General features: G+C 34.6%; 1 protein-coding gene across 1 annotated transcript in view; it reads left to right on the top strand.

The window, feature by feature from the left end:
* Positions 1–25,942, top strand: part of LOC144251154 (nuclear receptor-binding factor 2-like) — a 71,062-nt gene extending 45,120 nt beyond the window's left edge. The window contains exons 2-4 of the mRNA XM_077794247.1: positions 16,714–16,789; positions 23,475–23,497; positions 25,235–25,942. Coding sequence (XP_077650373.1) covers positions 16,714–16,789; positions 23,475–23,497; positions 25,235–25,942 — 807 coding nt within the window. The remainder of the gene's footprint in view (positions 1–16,713; positions 16,790–23,474; positions 23,498–25,234) is intronic.
* Positions 25,943–27,553: the final 1,611 nt, after the last annotated feature.

Raw genomic sequence — 27,553 nt, forward strand, 5'->3', positions numbered from 1 at the left:
CACCACTTTCTCACAATGTTAATTCTATACATATACCTCACCTGTTGCTCTCCTTGTTTTCTACTATATCTTTGTAGCCTTATTTCTTTCTAGGATGTTTTTCTTCATGGAAGATGATATTTTTAAAAAAAGGAAAGATTTTTTTAAACACATTACCTTGAGTCAGGTGATGGAATTGAAGGAAAATCATTCTTTATTCTGATTGCTTGCACAAGTATTGTTTCAACTGCTTCCTTCTTTTGACTGGCAGTTTACTGTTGTCGGGTTAGTTTCCACTCATTTGGTTCCCAGTGTCATATTTTACTTCTGACAATAAAAACAATATAAAGAGTGTATAAAAATTCTGTACTTTAAAGTCAATAAGCAACACAATTTCAGGCAGTCTTCAAATAGCTTACCATCCTTCATGGATTGTCTGGAAGCTTCAATTAATTCTCCTCCTTTTTCTGGGATGTTCTAGGAAGAAAAAAATTAAGGTATAATACAAACCAAAGTTAACAAAATAATTATTGTTCTCCACTACTGTGGGGGGACAACAGAATAAGCATTCTCATATATACTCAAACTACAATTCTCTCACTTAGTAAGCTATATATTCTAATGGGATAAGGATTATGAGCCATGACAGAGACATCTCCAAAATGTCACTCCCCTTGTCTATAATTGATTTTTAAACAAATACTGAAATTCATTTTCTTCAGCTGAATGATGTAGAATAAAATTGTATCCATCTTTATTTAGACTACTTTTGAAAAAGACTAACAATGTGAGAAATTATATGTGATATTTTAATGTGTTTTTATGACTTATATTGGCATGAATTACCACTTGAGGGAGAAGCTCATAAGACATGAGCTTTTAGAGTTATCTATTTAAAAAGATTGATTGGATTCATAAACAGTATAAGGTTTGTCCATCTTATGTGTTAAATAGCTAAAGATAAATAATTATATAAATTTTGCTGCTTCCAAAAAAAGATAAATGACAAAAACAATATTGCGGGGGTTATATCAATGAGTAATAACCACACAGAACTGCTAAACAAAAACATTGATTCGATTACCAAACTAGAATGACAGAGATGGCACAATGAATAGACACTGAAGAGATGTTTTCTGCAGCGAAATATTAAGTATTAGAGTAAGTTATTGTTTCAGAAAGGGATGCATGTTCTTTTTATTCTAGTACCTTCATAAAATTAAATTAACAAAACAATAAGATATAAAACAATAAAATATTTCTTAGTAAACCAGGTGCTGCTGCCACAAAATTAAAGTTATTTCAGGTTTGCTTGACACAGGTAACAAAAGACAGTGGAGTAAGTAAATTTTTTAAAAAGATAAGCGAGAAGGAAGAAGCTAGCAAATTTTCATCTGAAGCCCAAATCTAAACTCAAGTTTAGACCAGGCTTGGAGGACATTCTTGTTCCTACTAACATATTTATGACATTACTCTATCTTGTTTATTCTTCCTTTATGGCACTTCCAATTTGAGTTACTCAAAACTTTCACATACCATATATTAGAAGAGAATGCAAACTTAAAGCATATTTTTTTTAATTCAGTAAAAGTAATTACTAGTTATCTCATGCATATTATACTACTTAGGACATTTTAGCAAGTAGACATTTTAATCACATTTACTCATGTTTAACACTGTATATAACACCAGCTTTTAGAAATGGTGCATTTCTCCAGGCCAAATGAGATCAGTTGAGTTATAAATAATACCACAATAGCATTCTAAATGGAACACAGAATGATAACTCTATACTTTTATCCCCCAGTTAAAAATTACACCCTTTTTACTCACATAATATTTACCTCTTCATTACTGAAATAAAATTAAAGTCATTTCAAAAACAAAAGATATCATTTACATTTAACCTTATTTTAGCTGCTCCAGGATATTTGCAAATATATTTACTAATGTGGAATAGTTCATAAAAATAGTAGTTTTTTTTTACAATAAACATTAAAGCTAGTAAATACAGAAACATCTAAAATTTGAAATTTAATAATTTTACATAGAATTTAGATATTTTAAGAAACTATAATGGAAAAACAACAATTCTAAAACTAAAGTATTACCATAAAATTATTGAGAGTTTCTGCTTCCAGAACTGGTTATTACTTTGCACACACCATCTATTCTTCGATTAGATGAAGAGTAAATTTTTAGATTTTCATCACCTCTCATTATTTTTAGAATTTTTATTGGTTCTTTTCAGTTATACATTAAAATAGAAGTTATATACTAGGATATAATTATAAAAGCAGATAATATAATTTGTTCTAATTCAGGACCCAGTACTTCCTTCTGTTCTTCTAATTTTCGCATGCAAGCCCTTTTTTAATACAAGTATTAAGATACAGATTCTAGATTTCTGGGTTGCCATAATTCCCAATATTACTTTAGTATAAATACAGAGCCATGGAAAGAAATAGAGAATATAGGTCTCCTCAAATGTTATGATACCAAAATATTAAGGGTCCAATGAAAACAGAAAAGTTATATGCAATGTATATTATATATTCCAAACTGAAGGCACCAGGGAAATTCAACAATTCTGTAAAAATTTATTTAGGCATGAGTATTGTAAGTCATATAAGAATGATTTAAAAACCACAGTAATGTAAACAGATACAAAAAAAATCTTTGAATAAATATTATATTTCTTCTCCAGTTAGGAAGATGTTTCTAATACAGTTTTTCTGTCACTATGTATTTGACAGCCCATTGTTACTTCCAGCCCTCACGAACCCCAAGTACTTGAGAGAACAGTGATACAAAAAGCATTTTTTTATAAAAAATCAACATAATTCTTTAAAATGCATTCTTACAAATATTCATATATAATTTAAGAAAAAATATAGCTAAATTTTCAGCATTAACATCTTAAAACACAAAATTCAGAGCAAGAACATGAGGTTTTTTACAAAAGATCACTTTACCTCAATATGAGCTTCATAGCTGCCCCCAACCTTTGCAAACAAGGAATCACCTGGGTGTGATTTTTTGATAGATCTTTAAAGCAAAAATGTATAACAAAAATGGTGAATAGTTTTCTTTTTAAAACAAACTGTTTACAGTTAATGTGTAACTTACTAAATGGTGTTTCTTGATTGATATAATTAAAATATGACCTCAACTTAAAAAATAGCTTGTATTCACCTCTTTCTGCCTCTACTGCTGTGATTATATAAAATATTCAATGAAGTCACTCTTAGTTCAAATTCAGAGCAATAGCCAATACATCAGCAGAAACAGATAATAATTTATTGTTTCAAGTTGCCTGTCTTGAAGGCTGAATTTAAAACCCAAGTAATGGCTGACATTTTTTTTTTCACCTGAACTGAAGCAAACCTCTGATAACACAAGACAAGATAACAAGATGCACAGTTCCATCTAGTGGATATCCAGGAGTCAAATACTAAGCAATGTTGTTCTTCAGTATGGAAATCACCAACAATAATACACTATTTATTCCCTCTACCCACAAAGAGTGCACAGAATTCTCTGGAACTTTAAAAAATTTTGAAAGTTAAAAAGTGAATATATAGGTTATTTAGAATAAGTTTGTCAGACCCATTGAAATAAATTATAAAATTATTTTTTCCTGCATAGGTCCCACTTTATTCAGGTCCTCATAAACTAGCAAGCCCTTTAAAACCTTTACAGGCACTCAGACACTCAAGGGGAAAGACTGCCAGAAAAGCAAGTCTTGGTATTTGTATCTCTGTTTCCCTATCGATTATGTAAATGTCCTCCTTGCTCTGGGAATCCATTTCCCAGTCCCTCATCTGCAAAACTCAGTGTTAGTCTCCAAACTTCAAAACTACATCTTTTGAATATGCAGATTCCTGACACAATGTTAAACTAAATGGAGTTTCAATCATTGGCCTGTCTGAATACCTTTTCAACTACTCAACTGAAGCTTTGAAATAACTTTGTCTGCCAATCATTCCTGTGACTAGCACTACATGTATATTTTAAGGACATCAGCAATTTGGAAAGAAATTGAAGGTGAATAAACCCTGCTTTGTGCCAGAGATCCATGTATTCTCACAATTTCCACTGCCTGTTTCACTAGTCTCTAATCCATTCTTGTATAACATAGATGAAAACAGGCAAAATACAAGCTATTAGGACTTACTCTAAATTTTGTATTAATATGCCTTTATAGAGAACTTTTAATATTCTGTGTCCTTCATTCCTGTTTTGTGCTCATCAAACTAATCATAAACCCAAAGATTTTGGTCTTTTTTTAAACCCTTATTCCTACCCAACACACTGTTGTTACTCTTGGTGAATAGTTTTATTAGCCCTTTGCTTCATTAGTTAAATTTTGATCCTCTTCCACTGTCTTCACTTAAAAATTCTAGTCTTGTTGGGTTCCTATAGTCAATCCTCATTCTACTGTTAAAAAAATCACCTTAGAATGATAACCAGAAAATGTACTGAGCTCAGAATTAAGAAACTGGAGTTTAAATCTCATTGTTGTCAATGTTTGTACCCAGAAAACTCCGTTTAATTTATTTAAGTTTCAGGTTCATCCTCAAACTATCATTTGGCCAGCATGTCAAACACATGCTGAAAGACTAGAAGGTTGCTAAAATTTGTTAAAATTCTGAAATTTCTGAACTTTTGATTCTGTCAACAGGAAAAAAAAATATTCAATTGACAAAATAAAACAGAAACACTAAGAGAACAATACAGAAAATAAAAATAGAAATTAAATAAAAGGTTATAGTCATAAAAAAGGAAAAAAGTATAAAAGTAAAAGTCTTCATAAAATGGTTAGTGGTAGTAATTGAAGAGAAACTAACTGAAAATTCAGGAAGTAGAGAAATTAGAATGTCCTCTAAGGATTAATAAAATTAATACAACGTTGTCTATATAATGTAATCTTAACTTCCAGAAAAATATTTTCTCTATAGCACTTTCCTGAACTTCTTGTTTATTAGAAACCATGAGGCCATAGCTCTGTGAGATTTTCCATAAAAGCTTTTGATATATTAAGAAAAAAACCTGATTACCAGTGGAACTTTCAATATCAGGACAAAATCTTGGACTATAACCTTACTTATCAGGTAAAATATAAATCAGAATTAACACACAACTGCCTTTGACTTTCTAAATTGATGATACACAATTTGAAAGTTAAAATGTGAATATATATGTTATTTAGAATACATCTGTCAGACACATTGAAATTGAGTTTTCCTGTATAGGTCCCACTTGGTATCAACCTGTACAGTGGAACAACACAATGGAGTTGTCAGCCAGGTAAGACTACAGTATAAACACAGGCCTAAAACTTATTAATTACACAAATATGGGACAAATAGTCAACCTCTATGAATGTCAGCTCTTCATTAGTAATTAACAGGTTATAATAGCACAGATACTTTCAAAGTGCTTATAAGACAACTTAAGTAAACAAGTGTTAACTGAATGTGGTGTCTGTCCCAGACTAGAATACTCAACAAATCCTTCTACCTTCACTCTCCACTTAGTTAATAGACATTTTTAATTTAAAATCTATAAATTCATACCTTCTTAATGAGTCATCTTTAGAACTTGATTTCACTATTAAATAAAAAAGTAAGATATATAATTAATCAAATACAGAAATATAAAATATAAAAGTTTATGACTCTAATGTTTTGTTATAAAATGTTCCTCCAGACCCATACTTGGAGAAATTTTTAAAATTAATATTAATTGTATTTCTGACAGATAAGTAATGAATGCATTAACAACTCCTATGTCTCCCACTTTGTACTTATCAACTGTAAGGAAGAAACTTGGGAATTATAAAAGTTTAATACTTAAAAGTAAATCATTGTTCCTATAATCATAATCCTTACTAAAAGTTGCAAAAATGAAAGAAAACACTATTGTTGTAACATAAAGTAGCATAAATATATGTGTCAAACAAGGGGAGACATGATGGTGGATTAGCAGGAAGTGGCTTTTCTCACAGCTCCACCACATGTGACTCAGAGAGTGAGAAAACTGCTTCTCTGTGAGGTGGGTGATAAAAGCATGTCACTGATACTCAACACTGGAGAGACAGCCTTGAAAAATGGGGAATTTGGGGTGTATCAGACAAAGATGAGAAACAGAGCTGGAGCTTAGGTTCTGATGTGAGTGGGGAAAATCAGTACATGAGGACAAAAAAGACAGAAAAGTGCTGCAGAGAATGGGCTAGTGTTGTGGCTCACTGGTAGAGTGATTGCCTAGCATGAATGAGGCACTGGTTTTAATTCTCGGCACCATGTAAAAAAAAAATATACTATGTCTACCTAAAACTGTATATATATATTAAGAAGAAGAAGCAAAGTGCTACAGACAGTCTTGGAATGCAGAATCTGGGACCAGAAGGTCAAGTTATTATACTCATTAAACTGTGGCATGAAAGTCACCCCCAGTCTGCCTGCTATGTACAGGGAGATATTTAAACATCTGCTCTGAAGTGGCACCAACTCACACTGGGAACTTAGATCCATATGTTTGGGCTCAGTTCAATACATAAATCTGGCAGACACCAGCCACAAGACTTAAACTGATCATAGCAAATCAGGAGAATTTCTGGCATGGACAGTATTTTTCGTGGGGGTAATGCAAGTCAGATAGGCCAAAGAGAGCCTGTGCTCCTCTCTTCCCTTGACACAGTTGTGCCCAAGATCAGTGGCAGTGGCTTCAAAATCTCAATGGGCAGGAGTGATGAGCTTGGCACTTGAGGGCAGAACTCAGGAGGTCAGAAAGAATAGTACCCTGGAAAACCAGAACTGGTAAAGGACTGGCTTCCCTGTCCCATGAATGTAAGCCTGGGAAGAAGAGTAGGGTAAAGTCCTAGGTGTGCATTGATTTATTTATACCCAGTAACTCCCCATGAAATGAAACACCTGGGGCAAAGACTGAACCTCATTGCCTCCCCTGAGAACATCTTGTAGAACCTAGCATGACCTGTACCCTGGGGGTGGAGCTGACAGCACCTTTAACAGCTCCCCATACCATCCCATGGAGAATGGAAACTGAGCAATGGAAAGACACTTTGGAAGAGACAGCAAGCACATACTCTCAGTAACAATCCTGTTTTTTTTTTTTTCTTTTTAGTTTTTCTATGTGTACTGATGGATACATGAAGGATATTCATACACTTGCACATGTAAATATTTGTTTATTCTTTCTTATTTGTACTATTCTAAAACATAGATATTTTTCCTTACTCTGTTGTTGAGGGTTAAAGTTTTCAATTAGCATATTTTGGACTGACTTTGTATTCTGTTTCAAACTATTTATTTCTTTTTGTTTCTATTTCTTTTCTCTTACAAACAGTGAAATTCCATTATTCTCTTTTACTCTTTATTTCTTTTACTTTTTTCCTTCTTTCTCATAAACAATACATTGTATATCACCTTTACATCTGCCCTATTCACATCTTGAAATTGCTAATCCTCTTGTATCACCATTGCTTCTTTCTTCATAATCAACTCTATTTTTAATTTCTCCAAGCACTCTTGGTTTATAAAACTCCACACACCACCACCAATGCTAAAGCTACAATTAATACAATTGAAGATTTAGAAAACACATATTCTTTTATTTTATGAAAGATATAATTCATGATTACTTACTGCTGTTACTGATATAAATTGATACACTTTTGTTTATTATCCAATTAACTTTGTGTGAAAATAAAAATTAAGTATACAATTTAGTTCTATATATTTTATGCACAGCTGGTTGCAATTATTTGGCTCACCCCCCCCAAATCTGAGAGCCACAGGATAGCTACAGGATCACTAGAAATGCATAGAATAGAAGTTCTGTTGCTACAGATCCATTTAGATACATGAATAGACACACAAACAATATGAACAAGCAAGGGAACAAAGCATCCCAAACAAACCAGAATTACTCAAAAGCAGATTCCACAAAAAACACATTGAAGAAAATATCAGAGAAAGAATTTTGAAAGTTTGTATTTCAAATGACCTTTGAGTAAAAGATAATGTAAAAAGTAAAATCAAAGAGAAGACACAAGAAGTAAAATATCAATAAGGAAATAGAAGTTCTAAAGAAAAATCAATCAGAAATTTTCAAAATACATAAATCAATAAACCAAATTAAAAATACAATGCAAAGCATCACTAATAGATTAGATGACTTGAAGGACAAATGTTCAGGTAATAAAGAAATAGTTCATAATCTTGAAAATGAAGTTTCTCATGGAGAAAAGGTGTTACCAGACCATGAAAAGAAGTATATATATATATATATATATATATATATATATATATATATATATATATATATAAAATAAGAAAAGGCCAAATTTAATATTCATTGTGGTAGATGAAGATATTGAATTTCAAAACAAAAAAATGAACAATCTTTTCAATGAAATAACAGAAAATTTCCAAAATCTTAAGAATGAAATGGAAAATCAAACACAGGAGGTATACACAACTCGAAATGTATAGAATTACAACAGGCTCACTCCTAGCCACAATAGTATGAAAATTCCTAACATACAGAATAAGTATAGAATTTTAAAACCTAATAGTTAAAACTGATTGGTCATATTCAGAGGCAAACTGATCCAGATCTCAGCTGATTTTTCAACCCAGACCCTAAAAGCTAGGAGGTCTTGAAATAATATTTACTAAGCTCTGTAAAAAAATAGATTCTACATAGAATACTAAATTATAACAGACTTTAATATGAGATAAAAACATCTATAATAAACAAAAGTTAAAAAAAATCACAAATAGAAATCTTGCATTATAAAACACACTCAATAAATATTTTATTAAGAAAAAATAAAATATGTAAATAAAAACAAACAGAAACTAAAACTACAACTAAAAGAATAGTTAATCAAAGTAGAATCTATTTCAACTTGATCATAGAAACAAAACCAAAATAACAGGAAACATAAATCATCTCTCAATAATAACACTAATGTTAATGTACTCAATTCATCAAATGACATGAACTGGCAGATTGAATTTAAAAGACTCACTACTTAGGCAAATATATACACAGACTAATTGTGAAAGGGTGGGAAAAAACATCATTCACATGGATCTTAAAAACAAGGTGTTTTTATTTTCATATCGGTTATAATGGACTTTGAGCAAAAATTAATCAGAACAGATAAAAAAGTCCATTTTCATACTGCTTAATAGAGTAATACAACAGAAATAAATAACAGTGGTAAATATATATGCTCCAAACTATGAAGCATCTAAGTAATCAAAGAGATCCTTCTCAATATCGAGAATCAAACAGATCACAACACAATAATATTGAGAACTTTAAGATATGTCTTTCATCACTAGAAATATCAAAAATTAAGTATAGAACTAAAATTAAAATAAATAATTTAGACTTAACAGAAATGCACAGAATATTTTACTCATCAATGACTGAATATATTTTCTTCTTAGCTGCAGAGGGAACATTTTCTAAAATAGACCATATTTTAGTACATAAAGCAACATTTCACAAGTTTCAAAAATAGAGCTAATACCTTGAACTCTGTCAGAACATAATCGAATAAAACTAGATATCAACAAGATGAAAATTTTAATAAAACTAACACTAAGAGACTAAATTCACTATTGAATAATAAATAGATAGCTTAACAAATCAGAGTTTAAAAAAATTAAATGTAAATGAGAATAGTGATACAATATTTAAAAACCTTTGGGGCACTATGAAGGCAGTTCTAAGAGATGTGTTTATAGCATTGAGCCCATACATTAAAAGAATAGAAAGTTACTGAGTAAAATCATCTAACATTATATCTTAAGGACCTAGAGAAAAACACTAAAATCAGCAAAGAAAGAAACTAATAAAAATCAAACATGAAATTGATAAAATCAAGATGTAAAAACTGAAAAATAAATGAATCAAATCTTTTTAAATGAACAAAATTGATAAATATTAACCAAGCTATCAGAGAAAAAATGCAAAGTACCAAAATCTATGGTGAAAATGGAAATATCAGCACAGACACTACTGAAACAGAGCATAAATAGAAGCTATTATTCAAAATCTATACCCCAATAAGCTAGAAAATCTAAAAGACATCAGTAAATTCCAGGAGATAGGAGCTACACCAATTTAACCAGAAGTATATAGAAAATTTAAAGAGATCAATTTCAAATAATGAGAACAAAAAAGTCATGAAGACCCTACCAACAAAGAAAAACCTAGGACCAGAAGGATGCTCAGCCAAATTTAGTAAACCTTTAAAGAGAACTATCTATCCTCCTTAAATTGTTTAATGAAATTGAAAAAGAGGGAACTCTTCAAATTCATTAAATGAATCCTATCTCACAATGATACTAAGTCCAGACAAAGATACATCAAAAAAATAAAAATTCAGACTAATATCCTTGATGAACATAGATGCAAAAATCCTCAGTAAAATACTAATAAATCTTATACAAAAATATATTTTAAAAAATAGTGCACCATGACCAAGTGGGTTTCATCCCAGGAATGCAACATTGATTCAACTAATGGAAATCAATAAATGCAATTTATCACACAAATAGACACAGAGATGAGAACACTTGATTATCAAAATAGATGCAGCATCTATTTTTGACATAATACCCCATCAATTCATGCTTTAAACACTAGAAAAAACAGGAATGAAGGAATCATACCTCTACATTGTAAAAGCTATACATGACAAACCCAAAGCCAACATAATTATAAATGAAGAACAGCTACAGAATTTCTTCTAAAAACTGCAATGAGACAGGGATGCCCACTTTCACTACTTCTATTAGTACACAATGCAACTCTTGGGAAGTTCAAAATGTAGAGATAATACTCTGCAATCTATCGGTTCATAACAGAATAAAACACCAGAATACCAAATTCACGACTGAATGATAGAGAGATGAACAAATAAGGTCCTTTAATCTCTAGCCAGAGTAATTTGGCAAAGGAATATATTTAAAGGGATATGAATAGTAAAGGAAGGGCTAAAATGAGCACTGTTTGAAGAGGACGTGATTCTATATTTAGAAGATCCCTCCCCCAAAAAAAATACTCAAGAGAAATCTTCTAGAACACAAAAGAATTCATCAAATTGCAGGATACAAAAGTAACATTCATAAATTAACTTTGTTTCTATACTCCAATAAAAGATGAGCTAAACAAGAAGTTAGGAAAATTATCCTATTCAAAATAGCATAAAAAAACACTTGGGAAACAATCTAACAAAAACGGTAAAAGACCTCTACAATGAAAATTAGAGAACACTCAAGAAATAAATTGAAGGAGATCATAGGTGATGGAAAGACTTCCCATGTTCTTGAATAGGCAGAATTAATATTGTCAAAATTACCATACTACCAAAAGTGCTATGAAATTTCAATGCAACTCCCTTCCAGAGTCCAAAGATGTTCTTCACAGAAACAGAAAAAGCAATAATGAAATTTACTTAGATAAACAAGAGACCCAGAATACCCAAAACAATACCTAGCAAGGAAAATGAAGCAGGAGGTATCACAATATCAGACTTCAAATTACACTACAGAGCTATAAAGACAAGACCAATATGGTATTGGCAACAAAACAGGTAAGACCACCAATGAAACAGAAGACAGAGACAAACCCACATAAATACAGTTACCTCATACTAGACAAAGGCACAGATATCATATACTGGTGGAAAGGTAGCCTCTTCTAAAAATGGTGCTGAGAAAATTGGAAATCCATATGTAGCAGAATTAAATTGAACCCTAATCCTCCCACCATGCACAAAAACTCAACTCAAAGTGGAACAATGACTTAGGTATTAGACCAGAATCCCTGCACCGGATAGAAGAATACGTAGGCCCAAATCACCAACATATCAGCTCCGGAACTGACTTATTAATAAAATCTCAAAAGCACAAGAAGAGGGCTATTTGAATCCTTTTGAATCCTTTTCTTGTTGCCCTGAAAATATTAGGGAAATATTAGGGAAAATTAACCTCCTGTCACAAGTGAGGCTGGGCTCAATGGAAATACTCTAGGAAAAGGCAGTGGAGCACTAAAATATGTCCAGCAATTACTAAGTGATGGGATTAGCATTATGTATATTATTTATCTTGTCTTCCTAATAGCTATATGAGGTATTTAACATTTTACAGATGAAAACATTGAAATTTAGAGTGGATAGTGATTGTGAGATTGAAACCACTATTCCTGACTTGAGTATCCTAAATGTAATTTTTAGTAGTCCTTTCTGTGCTTACTGGTTGTAGATATTGCTTGCTAGTTGTCTGTAGGTTACTCTATTGATTAAGAAAGGAAGGGGGAAGTGGATGGCTCCCAACAGACAACCCTACTATAAAGTCAGGAGTATGGTATATTTTCCTCTGTGGACTTTTTGGCATTTTGTTTCTTTTCATTTGTCTTTACAGCTTTCCCCTAAATGAACTAATAAATTGAAGGTTATAGAAGATAATACTGTTTTCCTTTGGGTAAGAGTGAAGTGTGGAATGTGTATTTTAAAAGTGGCCTAGAGCTAGGTGCACATTCTTGTAAATCCCAGTAACTTTGGATGCTAAAGTATGAAAATTCTAGGTTCTAGACCAGCCTCAGCAAATTGACCCTATCTCAAAATTTAAAAAGTTAGTGAAAAGATTTGGGGCTGTAGCTCAGTGGTAAAGTGCTCCTGGGTCCAATCCTCAGTTCCAAAAACAAAGCCGGTAGAGGTAGAAAGAAAATATTTGTTAGTGAGATCAGTCACTTAGTAACAGGTTATATTTGCTAGGTTTTTGTTGGTTGCAAATGATGAAAACCCATTTGAAATAAGCTTAAGCAAAAAGAGATGATTTATTGGACTCTAAACAAAGGAGCAGGAAAAGCAAGGGTATAGTATACATGGGTCTAAGAACATAGGGAGCCTCAGATTCAGACAGGAGTCTCTGACTCTTTAGGCTGACTGCTTCACTTCTCTTTACAGACCTGTTTCTACCTGTGTTTCCAAGTTTCTGAATGTCACATTATTTATAACCTCTTGAGACATTATTAACTTAGTATCTGATTCTAAGATTGAAATTTGGGGGCTGGGGATGTAGATCAGTTTGTAGAGTGCTTGCCTCTCGTGCACAAGGCCCTGAGTTCAATTTCTAGCACCACATAAAACAAAAAATACCCAACAAAAATCTGGATGGGATTCTTTATGTGTCTAGTGGACAAGGCAATATGATTATTGTAACATAGGAGTCATGGATTATAAAAAAAAATTTCATAATTTTTACTTTGAAATAACAGAAATTTTTACATGTACTACTTTTCATTTCTTTCTTTCTTTCTTTCTTTCTTTTCTTTTCTTTTTTTTTCTTTTTTTTTTTTTTTGAGATTGGGCCTTTCTACATTGCTGAGACTTGGATTACAGTCCTGCCTCAACTGGGCATACAGGTTTTAGTCATCACACCATAGCTACTTTTAATGACTTGACTCTATTAAGAACAGTATTTAAGGAGATCAGTTTTAAGATGGGAAATATTTAATGATTCTTTTAAAAATAAGAAAATTACTACCAAAATAGGTTTCCTGCAGTATCTCTAATTATTAAAATATGTACTTTATTGTAGTCTGTTGTCACTTTTTGAGGAGGGGGTACAGGGGATTGAACCCAGTGGTGTTTTCCATGGAGCCACATCCTTGGTCTTATTAAAATATTTTATTTAGAGACAGGATTTGCCTGAGCTTCTTTGGACCTCGCTAAATTGTTGAGGCTGGCTTTGAACTCAGATCCTCCTGCCTCAGCCTCCTGCACTGTTGTGATTACGCATGTGCACCACATCACCCAGAGGTTTTTATTTTTTTTTTTATTTTGATTTACTGGGGATTAACTCCAGGGAACTCAGCCACTGAGCCACCTCCCCAGCCCTGTTTTGTAATTTATTTAGAGACAGGGTCTCACTGATATACTGAGTGCCTTACCATTGCTGAGGCTGGCTCTGAATTTGTGATCCTCCTGCTTCAGCCTCCCTAACCTCTGGGATTATAAGCATGTGCCACCATATCTGGCTTATTTTTTAACTACGCCCCCAGTTTTGAAACAGGATTCTCTTACATTGCTTAGGACCTCTCTAAATTTTGGAGGCTGATCCTAAACTTGTGCCCCTCCTGTCTCAGCCTGCCAAGTCACTGGGATTACAGGTGTGTCCCACTGTTCATTGTCAACCTCTTGGTGATAAAAAAAAAAAAAACTCCACTTTCATTGTCTATCATGGTACTTAGTATAACAAACAATTTAGGGGGTGCTAATTAGTTTAATTTTCACAATAACTCTCATTTTATAGATAAGATAATTTAAACAGATAGTTAAAGGCAAGTTCATGTGTTTATAAAAGTGTTCAAGCTGAGAGTTGGAACGTCGGCTCTACCCTGTCTGCACTCGATAGATGTTTAATAAGAATTTAATAGTAACTATACTTTAAAAAAAGGAATTTGCTGTGGTTTGAAATAACCTGAATTGATGAGTGTGTTTATTAGAAAATTTTATATCTGAGACTATAGTGAGAGGTAAATCCTGAATGGGCAGAGTTGGAGATTAGATTTTTCCATGGGGAAGTTTTAGGGAAGATGGGAGAGCTGAGAAGTCCTGACTTCACCTATTGAGAACTTTTTGTTCTTGTTCAGAAATTCAAGTAACCACTTATTTTGTCATCAGAGCTTGAAGTTTAATTGTGGAGGCACACAAATATCCATAGCACAAGGGAGAAAGTGATTGGAGTCCCCAAAGGCACAAAGATCATAGAGACAGTATTAGAGTGCAGTGATCTCAAATACCATCTTGTTTTTGCTTCTTAAAATGTATATGTGAGCCAGCAGCTATAAAACTAGCTAAATACTTTTGTAAAATCTTAAGCCTTATTCCAAACCTAATGACCCAGAATTTACATCTTCACCTAGTTCTCACAATTTGAATTCCATTTAAAACTTCAGAACCATGGATCTAGTCCAAATCCATCATTTTATAGTTCAGCAAATGGAATCAATTAACTGTTTCAGTGGGAGAGCAAGAATTTGATACCAGAGCCCCTGATTCTTGGTAGGGATAGGTCTACACTGTGCCACTCCTAGTTATGATGGTCTGTGGGGTTTCAAGGAAAAGCCTTAACAATAATATTAGAATATATTCATTAGAAAAATAATGTTAATCATAACTTATTGTATCTACTAGTTTTCTTCATTATGTATATTCTCTTTCCCCAGAGCCTGTCATTTCTAGGTACCTGAAAACATTTATGTGTTTTGAACATATTTTTTGCTTAGTCTGACTCTGTGGTTAAAATTCATACAATAGCCAGACATGATGGCACATGCCTATAATCTCAGTAATTTAGGAGGCATAGACCAGAGGATCACAACTTACTGAGGCCCTAAAGCAAATTAGCAAGGCCCTGACATAGAACTTTAAAAGGACTGGGAGATGTGGCTCAGAGGTAAAGTGCTTCTGGGTTTGATCCCTAGTACCATGAAAATATATAGATAAATAAAAGGCCAGTATTGCTTATTTAATCTGTTTGCCTTTAAATGTGGGATCCTTAAGTCATTTGCTTATAGAATTTTGTAGTTTCCCTTTGTTCTTTTGGTGAGTTGTATCTGATTTTAAAAAGAATCACTTTAATATTAGGTATTGGTATCATAGTGCCTCAAGTGCAAACATTTTTTTTTCTTTAATTTTTTAAATGGTACAAGGAATTGAACCCAGTGGTACTTTAGCACTGAACTACATCCCCAGTTCCTTTTATTTTTTTGAAATAGCATCTCATAAAGTTTCTGAGGCTGACCTTGAGCTTGTTATTCTCCTGCCTCAGGCTCCTGAGGAACTAGGATTATAGGCAATACCACCATGCCCAGTACAGATTTCTCATTTCTGAGACAAATAGCAGCTTTATGTTGAAATGGAAGAATGAACTGATAATAATAAAAGTTAAATTTTACCATATGATAAGTGGTTCTCTGATAATAGCTTTTTAAAAATTCTTATTTTTTATTTATATATGACAACAGAATGCATTATAGTTTTTGTTACACATATAGAGCCCAATTTTTCATATCTCTGGTTGTATACAAAGTATATTCACATCAGTTTGTGTCTTCATACATGTACTTTGGATAATAATGACCATCACATTCCACCATCATTTGTAACCCCATGCCCCCTCCCTTCCCCTCCAACTCCTCTGCCCTATCTATAGTTTATCTATTCATTCCATGCTCCCTCTCCCAACCCTAATACTAGTGGAATTGTCTATGAAATAACTCTTATTTTGAAAGAAGCTTGAAAAGTTAAAAAAAAAAACATTTTGAGTAACAGACTATAATTGTGACTCTTTCTAGTTAACCTCTGGAGTTGAAGAATGTGGGTCATTGAAGTGCCTCATGTTAACTGGGAGCGGGTTTATTTAGATCCAGTAGTTTTAGGTTCTATCTACTCTTTTCATAGATCCTGATATAGATACAGCTGTAATGATGATTTGAGGTGTGACAACAAATAGTGTCATTTATCTTGTTAAAAGGTTGGTTTGTTTTGGGGGCAGTTGCTAGTGATTGAACCCAAAGCCTTACAGTAAGTAGGTATTCCAACTCAACCTCTATTGTTGTTTTCTAAAGTCATGTTTTGTACTTAATAGTAATTTATAGATGTCTGTCTTCTAGGCTTATTAGCAGAGCAGACGAGCAGACCGTTTGTTAGCTGCAGGGAAATATGAAGAGGCTATTTCTTGTCACAAGAAGGCTGCGGGTAAGTTGTCTTTTTAAGAAATATTGTTTGTAAAAATGAAGAGGAATTTGTTTTTCCCAGTATCTCTGACCACTTTATTTAGAATAGAAATCACAACAGTAGTGTTTGTTGTCCTGCATATTCATGTTAGATCATTCTGCTGATCACCCAGAAAATTAGCTTAAGAGTATTTTTCAAATATGATGGATTTCCCAGCTTCTCCTAAACCAGTCTTCTGTCTGAAACATGAAGATGGCATAAATGGCACCTTGGTATATAGTTCTTATACACAGCCGTGTTCCTAAAGACTTATGAGCCAATTGCAAGAAGTCTGCCAATTCATAGTATATATTGTTTAAAGGAGTCTGAATTTCAAATACTTGACATTTGTGCTGCAAGATGGGCACATGGCAGGTACCACATAAATCTGTATATTTTATGGTGAGTTTTATGGGGGTTTTGTACAATATTAACTCTTATGAGTTCAGTATTGTTAAATCTTTCCTAAACTATATTTTGTTATTCATTGAATTATTAAATTTTAGTCATTACAAAAGCAACATATTGTTTAACTATTTAAGTCATGTTACATCTGAGTTCCATAAGCACACATCCATAATCCCAGCAATTTGGTAGACTGAGGGAGGAGGGTTGCAAGTTCCTGGCCAGCCTCAGCAACATGGCAAGGCCCTAAGCAACTTCAACTCTGTCTCAAAATAAAAATTAAGAAAGCACTGGGGATGTAGCTCAGTGGTTGAGATGCTTCTGGGTTCACTTCTCAGTACCAAAACAACAACAACAAAACCAAAGATTCCAGCTAACTGAATAAATAAAGGGAAAAATCTTGCATTCCTCTTAATTTGATATTTGAATAATTGAAACTGCTATAGGGCTTCAAATATCACCCTGACCTTGTCTAAATTCTGTGAGATTCTTAGGTTAGAAAAGATGATAGCTTGTTAAATCATTAGCTTTAAGTCATGGAGATAGAACTTAATGTGATTAGTAAATTCAACTGGGCTGATTTGGAGTTTAGACTTGGTTTTATGGCCCGGTGGTAGCACACTCCTCTGGCAAGTGTGAGGCACTGGGTTCATTCTTTGGCACCACATTGAAATAAATAAGTAAAATAAAGGTATTGTGTCCACCTAAAATTAAAAAAAATATATTTAAAAAAATAGCCATGTATTAGAGTTGCAAAATTGATGTGTTGGAATGAGCTCATTGTATTTTAAATTGATTTATTCACAATAGGTTTTTTTGTTTATTTTGATACCTGGGATTGAAGTTGCCTATGAACCATTGACCCACATCCCCATCCCTTTTTATATTTTGAGCCAGAGTCTCCCTGAGTTGCTTAGGGCCTCACTAAGTTGCTGGGGCTGGCTTTGAAATTGTGAGCCTCCTGCCTCAGCCTCCCCAGTCTCTGGGATAATAGGCATGCACTACCATGACTTGCTGGAAAAAGTGGTGGGTCCTTCAGATTTTCTTAGTTCCTGTCCTCATCATTTCTTAATATCTACTTTAGATATTTGCCTTGTTTTCTATTTGGAGGAAGCAGTTTAATCAGAATTGTTAGTTTTCTTTTTTCCTGAGATGCCTATTCTTTTACCAAATTTCTTTTGGTGAGCATTTGTTCTTGTTTTGAATTTGTGGAGGAAATCTATGACCATGCAATCAGATTGAATGTTTTTTTTTAATCCTCCTAAAATAACCTTTAAAAATTTCAAATAGAAAACAGGCATGTGACATATGCTTGTATTCCCAATGACTTGGGTGGCTGAGCCAAGGATTGCAAATTCACATCCAGCCTCAGCAACTGAGGAAGTCCCTAGGTAAATTAGCAAGGCCCTGTATCAAAATTAAAAATTAAAATGCTGGGGATGTGGCTCAATGGTTAAGTGCCCCAGATTTCAATATCTTATACCACATGTGGCCCCTGCCCCAATTCCCAGTTGTGAGATTTATTTATTTATTTATTTATTTATTTATTTATTTAATTACTTAGGACTTAACCTAGGGGCACTTCATCACTGGATTACATCCTTAGCCATTGTTTAAATTGAAACAGGGTTTCACAGAGTTTCTTAGGGCCTTATACTAAAATGCTGAGGCTAACTTTGAACTCCTGATTCTCCTGCCTCAGCCTCCCTAGCTGGTGGAATTATAGGTATGCACCGCTGCATTATACTGTTTTAAGGCTCTACAAAGGGAGACATTTCTTGAGTTTTGCAAAAGCTATTCTATTTGATAAGAAAGTAGATAAAACAGCTGATGCTGTGGCATATTGCTATAATTCCAGCAGCTCATGAGGCTGAGATAGGAGGATTGTGAGTTCAAAGTCAGCCTCAGCAAAAGTGAGGCCCTAAGCAACTCAGCAAGGCCTTTTCTCTAAATAAAATAAAAATAAGAGCTGGGGATGTGATTCAGTAGTTAAGTGCCCTTTGGTTTGATACCTGGTACCAAAAAAAAAAAAAAAAAAAAAAGGAGTGGATAAAGCAAAGTGTAGTTCAGACAAGGAGAAAAAAATTTATGCAGGTAGCTAAGAAAATTCATCCACAATGTATCTGAACAGTTGCAGAGCAGATAGAACATCTCAACAGATTTAAATGTTATTGAAGAAAAATACACAAGCTATGCAAAATTAATACAAGAACAAAAGACAAGAACAAATTGAAGAAAAATGTAAATCTGGCATGTAAGGCTCAATCAAAACTATTATCACCTAGTTTTCTTTGGACAAGGAACGTCTAATTAATTTGCTTCTTAGGAATGGTAGAACCTAGCAGACACTTCTAAGCATGAAATTGGGAAATCATTAAATACAAATAAAGATCAGGCAGAAAGCAGTGGCTTGTATCTGCAGAAGGGGGAAAAGAGACTTAATATAGGAATGAGGAATACCAAAAAGTTTATAGTGAACAAAATATAAGAAATAGGTCCACTATTAATGTTATTCATACCCCATCTTGTTCAAAAACATATTTAAAATGTCTCACAGAGAAACAAAATGAAATAGAATTTAAGTAAAAATAAGTAAATGAAGAAATCCATAGAAGCACAACATGAAAAACAGATTGATATTATAAACCTCAAAATGTACCATGAGTTTGAATATTTACAGAACTTACGATTATTTCTTTATGTTGTTTTTGACATTGTCAAAATTCCTGAGAAAATCAATATAGAAGGAGAAAAAGTTAATTTTTTCTTAACAATTTCAAAGGTTTCAGTCCATGGTCATTCAGACCCATTGTTTTTTTGTCACGTGACTTGGGTGGCTAAGACAGATTGCAAATTTAAATCCAGCCTCAGCAACTGAGGAAGGCCCTAGGTAAATTAACAAGGCCCTGCATCAAAATTAATGGTTGTGCAGCAGAACTTAATGGTAGGGAGTGTAGTGAAGAAAACTGCTCATCTCATTGCCTTGAGAAGCAGAGGGAGAGGAAGGAGATTTGGCCAGTATCACCTTCAAGGTCATGCCTTCCATGGCCTAACTTCCTTCTGTTACACATCCCCTTCCACATAGTTTGTTACCTCCCTCCCCATAATGCTATCAGTTGGCGATCAAACCGTCAACACATGAGCCTTCAAGGGGGCATTCAAGTTCTAAACCATAACATTCTGCTGCTGGCTCTCAGAAGCTTATGTCCATCTCATGAAACAAAATGCATTTATTCTATCTTAAAGAGTCTTCAAAGTCTTAACAGTTCCTTTATTACTCAAATGTCCAAATCCGAAGTCTACTCTGAGACTCAAAGAAAACTTGGTTGTGGGCCACTGGAATATTTAACAAGTTATATACTTGTAATATTCAGTGGCATAGGATAGACATTCCCATTACAAATGTGAGGAATAGGACCACAAAGAAGAAAGGGATTTGACCAAATCAAGATGGAAACCCAGCAGGGCAAATACTGAGTTCTGTAGCTTCTTGTGCTGCTTTTGGGACACAATGATATGATGTGAACTCCAAAGGGTTTAGGCAGTCCTGTTTCTGGCTTTGCCAACTGTAGTGCATGTGGCCACTCACTTTGGCTGGCTCTACTCTCTGCCTGTGACTTCCCTTGGCAGGCATTCTACATTACTGGCATCTCTGACTTACTGGGGTCTCCATTGCATCTTTAGCTTCACTCTCACAGCTTCACACATTGCCTTCTCAGGGGCTACTTGGCAGGGGCTTTGACTGCCATATGCTGATTGAAGTCTTGATGGGATTCCCCAAGATCCCATGTAATAACTCCTGTATTCTTCATGTTTACAAAAGCACCATTGTATGGATGACAAAGTCTGCTACTATCTGGAGCAGTAGATGGCCTGCTTCAACAACAGCTATGGCAGACTCTGATTCCTTTGAAAGATGAACAAAAGGAAAACAATTCCCTGGATCTGTGGGAGTAGGGCTCCTCTGGGCTCTCTTATCAAATAGAAGTCTTTGAGTCTATGATGGGTCTTGCTGATTCCTGAGGTGCAAAGTCCTTAGCTTCTTTTTAATGGCATTGATCTCTTTAGCAGTGGTATCTTACATGGCCACAACTTTAAAAGTTCTACTTTTCTGTCTAAACTAAAGTTTTTCAAATCTCTCTTTTCTCTTTTTTTTTCCCATTCTCAATGGTATATTAATTGAAATCTAAACACAGACCACTGCCTTGAAATTTCCTCCACCAAGTTAATTAGTCTGTCTCTTTCAAATTCAGCCTCACAGAATCTTGGCATACATAAAATGAATACTAGTTCTTTTCCAGAATGTAACATGAATGGCTTCTAGTCCATTTCTCAATAGGGTCCTTATTTCTGTTTGAAACCTCATGAGCTTGGCCTTTAGTTTACACATTCTTATCAGCATTCTGGTCTTCTGAGTTCCCACCAGAATTGCACTTTAAGCTCTGTTTACAATATTACAAGCTTTCTGTAGTCAACATCTCTAAGCCATGATACCTCCTCCATCACAATTTAAAAGATTTCTCAGCCACTATCAGGTATAGTGATAGCAAAGACTTTGCTGCTTTTTGTTACCAAATTTCTGTTGTAGATTTTCATAACTGAGAGATTCAACTTGAAAGGAGGAAAGGTTTCATGGGTTCATTGTTTCAGTTCATGTTTTTTATTAGCCCTGTTGTTTTGGGGCCTGTGGCAAGGTAGAATATCATGGTGAAATATGTGGTAGAGCAAAGCTGCTCACTTCATGATAATGGAAAGCAGAGAGGGAAAGGGGATGGGGACACATATGCCTTTCACATCAAACCCTGAGTCACCCAATTTCCTTTAACTAAGCCCTACCCCTTACAGATTCCAATACCTTCCCATGGTGCAAATAGCTGGGGAACAAACCTTCAACACTTGCACCTGCTTCCTGGGGCATTTAAGATTCAAACCATAGCAGACTCCTAGCAATCTACTAAAAGAGGGAATGTTAGGATGTACTTCAAATTAAGTCACCCAGAGTTTGATCCTGAGGTCAGAGAGTTGTGGTTATTGTTGTTTTTGGTACCTGAGATTGAACTCTCTGTACTTAACCACTGAGCAACATCCCTAGCCCTTTTTTATTATTAGAGACAGGGGCTTGCTAAGTTGATGAAGCTGGCTGTGGACTTCAGATCCTCCTGCATCAGCTTCCAGAACTGCTGGGATTATAGGTGCTTGTCATTGCACCTGGTCTGAAAGGTTTTTTTAGGGTAGCTGGGGCAAATATCCATGGGGCATACATCTTAGTTTAAGCAAAGGTTTATTGACAGAGAATATCTACTAGACTGCCCTTCTGTAAGGTGCTGCAGCCTGCTGGAAAAAAAAATGTCTTTTAAATATATAGTCAGGTACAAGGGAGTAGTTAAAAAACACTGTGATTGTTATTTGGCACCAATGCTATAGTTTTAGTAGTTAGGGAGTCTTTGGGGGTGGGCCTAAAAGGAAGGTCATGCTTCATTGCCAGGTGCTAATTTTCAAAATGGGAGTTATTTTGGACTAAATACCTAACAGGTTCTTGTTAATTTTTTTTTAAGTACTGGGAATTGAACCAAGCCAGGTGTGCTTAACCACTGAGCAATATCTCCAGCTATTTTTATATTTTTTGAGACAAAGTCTAAGTTGTCCAGGCTTGCCTCAGACTTCCAATCCTCCTGCTTCAGCCTTCTGAGTTGCTGGGATTACAGGTATACACTACTATACCTGCCTGGTTCTTATTACTTTTTAATCCTTCCTAAACATTATTTTTCAAATGAAATCATCTTCAGTTCTTTAATTATAAAATCTGTAGGGTTTCTGTTTTTGTTTGATGGTAGGGATCAAATGTAGGTCTCCACATGCTAGGCAAGTACTCTACCACTCAGCCACATCCCCAGCCCTTTCATAGGGATTTTAAAGCATAGAACCTGCCAGTTAAGGTATCAAATACCTGTAATCCCAGAGACTGGGGAAGCTGAGGCAGGGGGATCACAAGTTCCAGGCCAATCACAGAAATTTAGCAAGACTCTATCTCAAAATATAAAGGGCTATGGATGTAGCTCAGTGGAAGAGCTCTAACCCTTGTTTAGTCACTGGGATCATTCACCAGTATTGAAACAAACAAACAAAAAATCCCTCCAAAACCTAATCATAGCATTACTGCTTGTAAGATCATTTTTTTCTGTATGAGAAGTATTAAAACTTCTTTTACCTGGTAATTATAGGATGATACTCATATATTAATGTTCCTCTTTTTTTTGGCCAGCATATCTTTCTGAAGCTGACCAAGTCTGTGCAGGTAAGACATGTTCTTAAGGTTTACAGAAAAATTTTAAAAAGATTTTTTAATGGAGACTTGAATTATGTGTAAAAAAAAAAAAAAGCACTTTACCCCTTTTTAAGTTCTTTAATTGTAAAATCTGTAGGGTTTCTGTTTTTGTTTGATGGTGGGGGATCACATGTAGGTCTTTAAGTGCTATATTAAAATAATGTGTAAAATGTGAAAACTAAGTGAACTGTTTATATAATGGCATACAGAAACAACCTTCTCCCCCAACCTCATTCCTGTTCTTTTAGACATGCCAAAACTTGCATCCTGTTAGTAGCTCATATTTGACCATTGTTGGGCTGTTTGTTTTAGTGCCTGGTATTGAACCCAGGGGTGCTTAACCACTAAGCCATATCCCCAGCTCTTTTTATTTTTTTTATTTAGAGACCGGGTCTTGCTAAGTTGTTGTGGCCTCCCTAAGTTGCTGTGGCTCACTTTGAAACTGTGGTCCTCCTGCCTCAGGCTCCTGAGCTGCTGGGATTGCAGGTGTGCACCACCATGCTTGGATCCAATTGGATAAATCTGCTTATTGAAGATTTTTTAAATATGAAGTCTCCCATTTGTCTGTTCTTGAATTCTTAGACAATTTTATTTTCTTTATTTTTTACTTCCTTCCTCCCTGTACTGGTGATTGAACCTAGGGGATGCTCTACCTGGGGACCTCATCCTTCCAGCCCTTTTAATTTATTTTTATTTTGTGACCAGGGTCTGGTTAAGTTTCCCAAGTTTGCTTTGAACTTTTGATCTTCCTAAGCCTCCCAAATGGTTGGAATTACAGGCTTCTTGTACCACTATGCCCCCTGCCTTACGTTAAAAAGTTCTTAACTTCAAAATATGTGTCACCAGTGACTTTATTTCTTATGCTAGAGGAAGGCTTGTTGAGGTTTAAAACATACCTTTATCTAAATACTTTTTTTTAAACAGTGGTCTGAGTTGAATTCAGGGCATTATACATGCTAGACAGGTGCTCTACCATTGAGCTACATCACCAGCCCTATTTTAAATTTTGAGACAGGGTCTTGGTAAGTTCCCCAGGCTAGCCTTGAATTTGTGATTCTCCTGCCTTAGTCTCCTAAGTAGCAGGGGTTATAAACATGTGCCACCAAACCTGGCTTCTGATTTCTTGATTGTAAAATATCAGGTACCTGGGAAGTACTTAGTACATATATGTCTAATTGAAATAAGGAGATAATTTCTGAGAGGGATATCAGTGGCAGGAAAACCCACTTACTTCTAAACACTGAATCATAGGATATTTAACTTCGTGTCTTTGATACTATAGAACCTGCTATTGGTATCTGCCTGCATTGAGCTTTCTAAATCTCTGTTAACAGGAAGACTTTTCATTTTGGTTACTATAGAACTGAGTTCTAAAGAGAAAGGATTTCTCCAATTCTAAGATGATTACAAATGGCATGGCATTGCAGATGTAGGAAGTGTAAGGCACAGTCAGAAAAAGTCTGAATTATTGAGATTAGGATTTTAACTTAATGAAAGGTGCTTTCACTTAAGTAAAAAAATACACCATTCTATAATTTATGTTATTTTGATATTGTTATTGAATCTTTACTAAATTGCAAACAGTATAAAAATTTTAAGTGTTAAGTCAGAAAGGCTCATGGAATAGCATATATTAACAGTAAAAAAGACTTCCAATATTAAATTCTGTAAATTATAATTTTCCTTTTGTGAAATAGGCTCATTTATCACTGGAATTGAAAAGGGATAGCCACATGAAACAGTCCCTCCTCATCCAGGAGAAGTGGAAAAGGGCAAAGTGTGAAGAACGATCAAAAACTCAGAACACAGACAAAGATGTAGCTACCCAACTTCAGGCATCTCACAAACTCTCTGCTGAGGATTCAGAGGGTCAGAGTCCCCTTCTTTCTCAGAACTACAGCCCTTGTACAGAGAAACACCTTTCTGAAATTCATGGAGTCTTTGACAGGAATTCAGAAACACTATTATGTTTACTTCAGCAAAAGAGTGAACCAACACAGCCATGTATTGGAAGCAAAGCCCCGAAGGATGATAAAACAATTATTGAGAACCAGGCAACCAAAATTGCAGATTTGAAAAGGCATGTGGAGTTCCTTGTGGCTGAGAATGAAAGATTAAGGAAAGAAAATAAAGCACTAAAAGCTGAAAAAGCAAGACTTGTAAAAGGTCCAGTAGATAAGGAGCTGGATGTGGATGCTGATTTTATAGAAAAGTCAGCATTATGGAGCTTGCCACTACATTCAGACACTGCTACAGCTTCTTCAACCTGGCAGAAATTTGCAGCAAATACTGGGAAAACCAAGGATATTCCAATACCCAATCTTCCTCCCTTGGATTTTCCATCTCCACAACTTCCACTTATGGAGCTGTCTGAGGATTTTCTGAAAGGACTTATGAATAATTGAAATGGAATGCTTTTGGAGAGATCAGAAGAAATACAGCAACAAGTTAATCCAGAAAAGAAGAAAAAAAGGGAAAACCATATACAAGGGTAATTCCAGATGTGATTTACTCTCTGGCTGATTGGCAGAAGCAGCATTGCCAGGATGTGAGAATCAGTCACTTTGAAATATATTGAGAGCTAATGATTCCCACCTGGCAGACAGTAAACTCCTGGAGATTCACTTTCTCCTGATGCAAACCAAATGGCTACCTAGAATAATTTTCTCAAGCACCAATTAATTATCTTCAGAGTTAAAATGTATAAAAGTGTGTTATATATAATTAATCTATAATGTCATAAATGATAATGTAAAACCTAAATAATATGGTGGCCTGAGGGCCTGCCATATATTTGAAACATGCTTTCTATCATGCATTGACTGTATGCATTTTGTTATGCACACTTTGTTTGTTTAATTAAGGTGTATAGGATAAACACTTTTCTAGATGAAACTACAATACCCACATTTTGCACTAATAACATAATGCTGACCTCAAGACTATCAGGAGAAATATTTAAATTTCCATTTTATGAAGAAAAGAACCAAATTATTAGTTATGCTTTTTTAAAAAAATTAGCAGTTTACATAATTAATCAGGGTGCATTTTAAGTTCTAACTTTGTTATTAATGCATCACTTAAAAATTCTAAGGAATGATCTTTTGTTTTTAATGATGCATAAGTGGAAGTAATGCTAGTTGGCAGTATTTGATTGTAAGAAATCAATAAAGTAATTGTGTTTTATACCCTTGTTGACTGGTTGGTGGTTGAAAAGCAAGGGACTGTATGGCATCTGGATATTGTAAACTTTGAATAGGAATTTAAGCAGATGCTATCAAATTATTATTTTGGTGTGTTAAAGATTTTCCACTGTTGTTTTGCAATCCCTTTCCCCTTTAAAGGTGTTGAAAGAGAGTGTAGAATTTCCTGAGGAAATTTTGGGCAAAATCAAGTGAAAATCCACAAGAGCTAAATGTTTCAAGCCTTTCTTTGGTGAAACTCACCTGGAAAGTGCCCAGGGCTGCTCTAAGCAGCCTGCAGCCATTCTTGTAGCACCTTTACCCAGTGGAGCACAGTGAGTGCTTTTTTCTAGGAGAAGAGGTTGGAGAAGAAGAGGATGTAAACAAAACATTTCTTTGCAGATCACTAGGTATGTTAAAGCATGGACTTCCTGTATGGAATTGTGGGACTGAGGCACATACTGCCTCCTGAGGGAGTGAGGACTTCATTGGGCTCAGTAGGTAGGGTTAGGCTCCCATGTTCCATGAGGAAACTAGCCTAAGTAGGAAGGGTGAAGAGATCATGCAGAAGTCATATTTTTCCTGTCTTATTGTGTTGCAGATGAAACCATCTTAAAAGTTATACTACTTAATTTGTTCATCTCAGTGTTATAACATCCCATATTTTGTAAACCTAGCCTCATAATTGTTTTTTCCCTTTGACAGGTTCTTGCCAAATTGCCCAGGCTGACTTGAAGCAATTCTCAGCTTCCTGAGTTGTTGGGATTACAGGCACCTGCCACTGCACCTGGTTTATGTGTGTTTTGACTAGGACTTCGATGGTTCCTTTGCAGC

This window comes from Urocitellus parryii, chromosome Y (assembly GCF_045843805.1).
Source record: "Urocitellus parryii isolate mUroPar1 chromosome Y, mUroPar1.hap1, whole genome shotgun sequence".
Taxonomy (NCBI): domain Eukaryota; kingdom Metazoa; phylum Chordata; class Mammalia; order Rodentia; family Sciuridae; genus Urocitellus; species Urocitellus parryii.